The following is an 8,782-nucleotide window of genomic DNA, read 5'->3' as shown; positions in this document are numbered from 1 at the left end:
CAAGCCAGGTATGTCCTAGGAACTTGGGACATCCTACAACTTATATTTGTATGGAGGAAATATTCCAGATCCATACAATGACATAAAAACATTAATAGAATGGCTTCAGGCCCTGTTTAGACATGGGAATGGGACCCAGAAAACAGACTACTAAGATTATCTGACATTTGTGATCAATAGTATAGTGTGAGCAGTCAATATTTTAGGTGTTCGGAGCACAGATCACCTAGCACCATCTTTGTGAAAATACTCCAAACCAAAAGGTGAGACTATAGTTCTAGTTCTATAGCTTATCCCACACTGCCTTTTCCAGTCCATCGCTAAATGTCTTGCCAGCTTGATTGTTACTCTAAATGGATAGCATTTAATTGTACAATACACAGTCAGCAGCTTCGATTATACCAAATGAATTATTCATCATTGTTAAAATGGCATGAAAGGTATTTGCCTCCATTTCAGATGTTAGCATTTTTGTATATTTTTAAAAAGGTATAGTATTTATTAAAGAATGATTCAACACGAAGTGACCTTGTGTGATAAATTGGCCCCTTAGATAAAAAAAACTGGTTATGCGACCATCATCAGCAATGACTGCATCCAAATGCTTCCTGTGTTATTGATCAGTCTGTCTCAGCTCCAGGGAGGAGTTTTGTCCCACTCCTCTATTCTGAATTGTTTTATCTGAGTGACATCTGTGGGTTTTCGAGCATGAACTGGTTTCAGGTCAATGGGGGTTAAGGTCTGGACTATAACTAGGCCATTCCAAAATGTTACATTTGTTGTTCTCCTGTAGAATTATCTACATGCCAAAGCAGAATTCATGGTTCCTGCAATAATGGAAGTTGATGCAGCAAAGCACACCCAAGCCATTATATTTACATTTTTATTATTTGAGTCATTTATCAGACTGCCACCACCATGCTTGACCATTAGTATGAGGTTCTTAATGTAGAATACAGTCTTTGGTTTTTGTTAGACATAACAGGACTCATGCTGCCCAAAAGGTTCCAATTTTGAATCTGTCTAATAGAACAAAGTTTCACAACTCTTGAGGATCATCCACCTGCTTTTTGGCAAATTCGAGATGAGGATTAATTTTCATCTAAGTGAGAAGATATTTACGCCTTGCTACTCTGCCATGAATCCCATTTTAGCCCTGTGTCTTTCTGAACACTGATCTTAACTGAGTCGGGAGAGACCTGCAGATCTTTGAAAGTTTTTCTAGGGTTCTTTGTAACTTCTATGATGAATTTACACCTTCCTTGTAGAGAGATATCATAGGAAGATTCACTTATATCCAAAACTTTCTCTATTCGGAACAATATGTCTATGACTGGTTTGGTGGAGGCCCAGAGCCTTTGAATTACTTGTAACTAATTTCAGACTGATAGCCATCAACAGCATGTGGCCTGATGTGGCTTTTGAACCTGTGTGCTGACAACTGCTATCTGATGACCTGAGTGTCACAAATTATAATAATGGAGTCAGGAAGCAAAACCAAGGACCAGAAAACTTGGGTTCGCAGGAGGAAAAGATCAACTGACCTGAATCCAAATTGAGCGTATAGCTGACGTAGGATAAACAAAGCTAAATACACAATGTGGAAAAACACAGCTCTTCTAGGGAGTCAGACAATAAGTGAAAAATACTGGCGAGAACAGAGAGGTAGACATACGTTCAATGATAGGGCAATGGATACCAAATGTGTGTAATTTGTTAGAAGTCTGGGATTGCATGATGAAGTTTGATGGTGGGCATTTAATCAGGGGTATACCAAACAGGCTTGTTTTGCCGGTGGCAGCTAGCAGACTGGGGACGCCAAACGCCATTGTGAAGCAGGCGTGACAGAGCCAACCTTAGTTAGATTTAGGCCTGGCTGTTTACCAAGATATTCAAAAATCTTACCCAGACTTACCCTCTATATATTAATACAAAAAATAGGACCAAGTTCAATGTGAAGAATATGCAAAAAGTACTAATATTTTTTCACGGCACTGTACAGTGGCCAGATGATCAGCTTAGAGGACATATTGTGTGCATTATGTTTGTGCTCTAAGCTAATTCAACAAGGTGGTGGACTACACCTGTCTGTTAATGCACCAACTAATCGTAGTTGCTGGCCATTGTATTAGTTCTCATTGGGCTCTCTGATGGGCTCATCTTTACCATTCAGGCTCATCTTTACCAGTTGGTGAGGATCGTACACTGTAAAAAAAAAGTGTAAGAAAACTCTAATTTTCTGGCAGCTGGGGTGCCAGAAATATACTGTTAAAAAAAAAATATATTTTGTCAAAATACATAGCATAACATTACATTATTAATCTGTAGAAATACGGAAATATACTTTACTTCAAATAAAGTATATTGATGAAATTTCACAGTAAGAACCCATTTACTGTCATTTTGAAATACAGAGAATTACATGTAAAATGTAAAGTAAATTGCCATAAAATAACATTTATTTTTTACAGTGTAAGTACTCTGCTGAATAATTTGTACTGGCAGGGTTTGTCAAATCTCACCATCTCTAAGTTATTAAATGGTAAATAATCACGCAACAGATACTCATGTATTTGCTTTATAAACTTAGAATAATTGATGGCTTATACAGTATAGAGAGCACTGATGATAAATATTAGAGGCACACAATGGCAATGCAATCCCATAGCTTTTGATAGGATAGTGTTAACAAACAAGTCTATCCTGGACTCCATGGCATGACTACTAACTCATCTGATAACACACACACCCACACAGACAGACACACACTACTCCGGGGCACTGGGAGGTCATATAGTGCTCTGTTCTGGAAGTCGTGTATGGGGGGTGCGTGGGAGAGTCAAGGTAGAGACAGCCGCGGTGGGGAAAGTATGCACGCGTTTGTGTAGGCATGCGTAATGGCAACTGTGTTCATGTGCATGGACGGGAAGAGTGGAGCAGAAGAACAGTGAGGGATAGAGAAGTGGGGGTTGCAGAGAAAGAAAGAAGGGGGGCATCACTGGCATCTTATTGGTTCTACAGAGGCATTTTGGATGCTGGTTGCCTTTATCCCAATGAAGCAATTCACCATGCCTCTGTACCTACCAAGCAGCATGTTTTACAGGCGTTCTTATCAGACTTTACATGCAGTTTGCTGTGGCCTTCCAGGTCTGGCTTACGTGTGTCTGTGCATCTTGGCTTATTGAAGGAACAGGCAGAGCTACAAACACTTCCAAACTCTGAGCCTCTATTGCGGTTTACTTTATGTGAGCACTGAGATGGTAATATGACTCTGTCTGAGAGAAGAAATGCCAATATATCTTGTTGAGCAGCTTGGAATACTGTGCAATGGTGAATGGCTTTAGAGGAGACCGGGGACCACACACTATATGGAGCTGGAAGTCTAAAAATGATGTCTTCGTACAGTTACAACAATCCACAATTGAAAACATAGACAATTCTTCCTCCTAAATATCACAGAAATTAGCTGGCTTTTAACGTCATTACTGCAATATTTTCTGAAAATGTAGCAGCCAATCTGGTATCATTCAATCTACAAACCAAACTGTTTCTCCAAAACCCCACCTCTATTTCATTCTGTTCTCCTGTCTTTCTCTGGACTTCTATAGCCAACTAATTGAAAAGCGTTAGTGGAATAAAATTATCAACAACATGAACGTCTCTTCCTGTTGGCTTTGGGAGGTGGAGAGCCTCTACAGAACACATAGTGTGTGTGTGTGTGTGTGTGTATATAGGGGTGAGTTGGTGCCTGTGTGTATCTGTGTGTGAGCTTGTCTATCTGAATGTATGTGTGTGTGTGTGTGTGTGTGTGTGTGTCTGTGTGTGTTCATGTATGTATGTATTTATGCAAGTGTGTGTGTGTGTGTGTGTGTGCTGTGGTGGGGCTGTGGCACTTCCCACAGAAAGAAAACACATGAGAACACTACCACTGCTGCGGCTGACTCTCTGCGTCTCTCCCCGGCTCAACTCTCCTCGCCTCTTAAAGAAACAGACGGCCACTTGGCGAGCGAGTGGTGGAGCTTCCGTGACACCCAGCACCACAGCACGCACCACGCAGCGTGCCAGGCAGCTTCCAGCCATCCTGTTCTACCCACCACAGGGCCAATGGCTTTCACATGGACTGGCGGATGGACAAGGGTTGTTCAGAGTGAAGTGCCGCACTTACCAAGACGAACCAGGGCATCGAATCAAGCCAACAGGAGAGGGAGGCTGGTGCACATCTGGGTTGATGGGCTGCATCGTGGCATTATATAAAGCATTCAACTCAAATTGAATGGTAACAGTGTATGTATGGTCAATGGGTGGATATTTTCACGTTTGCATACCTTAGATGGAATTAAATGTTAGGTAACATTGTACTTCCTGTATGCTGCACATCGATTGTGACATCTGTGGTGAAATTGTTCTATAATGGTCTAGACTACATGTGAGAGGAAACTTCCAACTTCCTAATCCAATCAACAAGAGAATGTCAGTCCAGACATATTTTGATGCAGTCTGGGTCATAAACTGGGTCTGCGTGGATGAATCCGCAGTCAATATTATTTGTCTGTTTTTAATGTATTCCATGGTCCATTCATAGTCCAGAAATCCACGGTCCATTCAAAACATGTCCTGCAGCCCCAAGTGTTATGCATGATCAGAACTTGTATAGTATAGTATCCAATATAGTCACTATGAGTATATTCACATATATCTAAAGCATGAATATTCTTGGTTTGTGGCTTTATACAGGCACAAAAGTTGTCCAAAGTGAAGGAGAGACAACAATCAGGGCATCACTGACAAGTCAAAACAGAATCAGAGGATACCGGTGCGGAATCAAAGCGTAACAGGGTAGAGTCAGAGGATGGCAGGGCAGAGTCACAGCATAACAGGGTAGAGTCAGAGGATAGCAGGGCAGAGTCACAGCATAACAGGGTAGAGTCAGAGGATGGCAGGGCAGAGTCACAGCATAACAGGGTAGAGTCAGAGGATAGCAGGGCAGAGTCACAGCATAACAGGGTAGAGTCAGAGGATGGCAGGGCAGAGTCACAGCATAACAGGGTAGTTAGAGGATGGCAGGACAGAGTCACAGCATAACAGGGTAGAGTCAGAGGATGGCAGGGCAGAGTCACAGCATAACAGGGTAGTCAGAGGATGGCAGGGCAGAGTCACAGCATAACAGGGTAGAGTCAGAGGATGGCAGGGCAGAGTCACAGCATAACAGGGTAGAGTCAGAGGATGGCAGGGCAGAGTCACAGCATAACAGGGTAGAGTCAGAGGATGGCAGGGCAGAGTCACAGCATAACAGGGTAGAGTCAGAGGATGGCAGGGCAGAGTCACAGCATAACAGGGTAGAGTCAGAGGATGGCAGGGCAGAGTCACAGCATAACAGGGTAGTTAGAGGATGGAAGTTTGAGTACTGCCTTGTGTTGTTGTTTTGGGTTCTGTGTTTCTTCTCTCTGGCTGGAAAAGGGGCATCAGCACCAAACCAAAACACACACACTAAAAATGTCCACACACACACACACTGAAAATGTACACACACACACACACACACACACGCATATCTCATCGGCTCCACGGACACTCCTAAGTCAGCTGCTGAGAAATGAGCTAAGAAAGTCATTCATTGGTTCTGCATTAAATAATTAAACCTGTGATTCATTATAATTTGGCCAAACAATGTTATGATTTGGGGGAAATCCTCTGTCAGACGATAAGTTACGATAATGTTACTTCTTCCAACTCTGTAAAATATATGAAAATAAAAGTGTTCAATAGTGTAACATTACCTTAATTCACTGAAAGGACAAACTGCCCTTTAGAAGGGATTGGTTCTCTAAACATATCCATTGTTTTTCTATTGACACAGTGAACAGCTAGACATGTTACATGTTTTCTGCGAAGGTTTTCTGATTATTTTTAACACATCAAGGCAATAAACAATTGCACCTAAGCAGCCCCATACATAGCCACTAGGTATCTTAACGATTCAGTAAAATGTTGGTTTCAGTTGAATGAGATTTAATTGACATTAAGTTGTAGCTGTGGTGTGAATTCCCTCGTTTCCCATTAGTTGAATAGACTATCACAGTGGTACCAATTTGTACCATTATTACAAGTCATTTCTCATGTAAGCTGCTATCTTGTTCTAAATAAATAAGTATGTGGGGAAAAAAGGGTCCTCATTGGCGGCATGGTGAAACAAATGTCCAGTGGAAAGCCATTCAAATCCACGAGCTTGATACAACACATTGGGACTGCTTTCTTTTTCATTCATTCTGAGGGGAGAACAAATAGCTTCTTGGCATGTCACTGGGACATCAAAATGGTGTCCAACATTACAAGTTATTCTTCCCTTGCCCATCAAAATACCATTGAGGCGGGAAGATGGATAGGTTTGTTCAAAGTCTGAGTTTAGGGTGAGAATATTATGTCACTTTGACGTAAACTGTATCCCACCTAGACCTGGCCTCTATGGAAGTCTATGAGTGGCCTCTGAAATACACTGTTCTCAAAACTTTTTTTGCAGGAACCCCATTTCTTTCTCCAGAATTTCTGCCAATCCCATTGGGGGGTGGGGGGATTGGTCAAGAGGTTGCTCTTTCAACAGAAGTAGCTGACAAAACATCCGAACAAGAAATACTTGAAGAAAAACAACAATAAATCCAGTTCAAATTTATTTTGAGAGCAATTGGCTTTTCAACGCTTGTGTTACTCTTTAAACATCAGAGGCAAATTAGGCTATCTATTGTAGTCTATTATAACTATAATTCATCTTTGAATAAAAAATGAATATATATATACAGTATATATATATATTTTTTTTTGATTAAGTTAAAGTTAATGGAGTAATATAGTTTATTTTGACAAATCATAATTTCACAAGCATACAATATTTTGTATTTCAGAAAAGTAGTTGGGGTTCCTGTAACTTGCAGAGAGAATGGAGCACCCCACCCCCCCCCCCCCCCCCCCCCCCCCCGCCAACCACACATACACACACACAAAAAACAATTCCTCCCAAGCCTAATAATTAATGATCTGCTTAATGTGGACAGATTTTGTAAACCTTATTGTTTTTATCTTCCTTTCTGGTATATAGAATGAAAGTGTTGAAAGTGTTTTATATATGTAATCCATATTAGTCACATTTTTTACGGTAAGAATTATGTTACTGAGATGCACAATAGGTGCATTATTTAATTGAGTCCAGTCATTGCAACCTGATAAAATGAATGGACAAAATTTTGTCTTGGAAAGACAAAATTGCCATTTCGAACATTTACATTCAAACAACACGAAGGCCCTAAACTGTGAGCTTCAGTTGGCCTGTTTTCCTATCTCAATCTCTTACATGTTTCTGAGGTCAGTAAACAAGAAACTCGTGCGTTCCCCTTTAAGAAGCCCCCACCATTCCCTAGCGAAGGGAGTGTGAGTAGATTCTGGAACAGCGGTTGAGGAAAAAAAATCCACCAGCGGTCTGTTTCAAGTCCCCCCAATAGAAACTGTGCCTGATTTGTGGCCAATGTTGGAGATGTAAAAAAAAAAGGAGGGGGGAGGTAAAACACTAAAGGGGTAGCTATGGAGATAGAACGTTTTCCTGGCTGCTTTCTTTGACAGGTGTTGAGTGGGGTAAAAGTCTTAAAACAGAATCAAGCATGTACGCCAAAGGTAAAGGAGCTGTCGTCCCTTCCGATAGCCAAGCAAGAGAAAAGTAAGTGAATTATGAACTATTTAGGAGTTGTATCTCTCTAAAAGGAAGCTCCAACTTTCTAAACTATAGCTAGCTACCATAATTTAAAGGTGTGTACTGTACTCGCTCTCCTGAGTGTTGTTTGCCCCCGTGGTGGCACGTCTCTTTAACTTTTTTTTGTTAGTTGCACTTTGTCGTTCTTTTAGGGGATATATAAATTACATCCTTTTCTCACGTTGATAAACGCACCGGAGAGTTGCTGCTGTGTATTTAGCTGTTTTATTTGGGTGTTTAATTATAACCCATCGCTTTCTGGAATTTAAATATACAATATATTACTCGTGCAGCGATTGCCTGAAGTTACAGATTTGTAAGCCCCTTTCGAACAAGGATGTTGGACTTGCTAAATACATGGAATGTATCTGCTGTCTTTCTGGATGCAGTTGCATGAGGACGCTGCCTTTAATATTGTTTTAATGTGTTTTGAGACGTGATACGAAGGACTTTAAAAAAATGCAATCAACCCAAAAAGACTACATGTCTACAATATTATCTAAACTTCTAAATATTGGTATTGCACATAATTTTTTACCTGATTCTTGTGTTTATGAAGAATGTGTGCAGGACATCCCACCTGAGCAAATTAAGATAAGTTTCGTCTCGTCTGTTATATGGAAAGTGTACATATGCCTGCTTAAACCTTAAGTGTGGTTTAAGCATTTATCATGTTCGTTTCATGTTAATTTCATTTGAAGAATGATAGATTACTGTACATCGAGCTGATTTGTTTAAAATGTGGACCTAACATACGAAATAACCAAAATCTTGATTAAATATTTTGTCAAACTATATTGTTTTAATGATTGTTTGAATATCAGCTATATGTCGTAGTTAAAAGGTAGTTTTTGGGGAAAACAGAAACTTCCCCGTAACAACTTTTAAAGTGCCAAACGATTTTGATCATGAGGCACAGATTTGAACCAGTGCTATATGTGAAGGCAACATCTTATGTACTTTCTTGCTGATTCGGATAAGAGTAGCACTGCTTCCTTCAAGGAACGTTCCTGCTCCAAAAGAGGCTATGATATGAGAATCACTTTG

At 40.5% G+C, this 8,782-nt stretch overlaps 1 protein-coding gene across 2 annotated transcripts in view; it reads left to right on the top strand.

Annotated features, from left to right (window-relative positions):
- The first annotated feature begins 7,498 nt into the window (after positions 1-7,498).
- ssbp4 (single stranded DNA binding protein 4) overlaps positions 7,499-8,782 on the top strand; it is an 81,552-nt gene continuing 80,268 nt past the window's right edge. The window contains exon 1 of one of the 2 annotated variants that reach the window (XM_034293772.1): positions 7,499-7,702. In XM_034293772.1, coding sequence (XP_034149663.1) covers positions 7,647-7,702 — 56 coding nt within the window. In that variant the 5' untranslated portion in view covers positions 7,499-7,646. The remainder of the gene's footprint in view (positions 7,703-8,782) is intronic. The other variant, XM_010871708.4, reaches the window with a different exon arrangement.

The sequence above is a fragment of the Esox lucius genome, chromosome 8 (genome assembly GCF_011004845.1).
Source record: "Esox lucius isolate fEsoLuc1 chromosome 8, fEsoLuc1.pri, whole genome shotgun sequence".
Classification (NCBI taxonomy): domain Eukaryota; kingdom Metazoa; phylum Chordata; class Actinopteri; order Esociformes; family Esocidae; genus Esox; species Esox lucius.
This window is presented reverse-complemented; position numbering and strand designations above follow the sequence as displayed.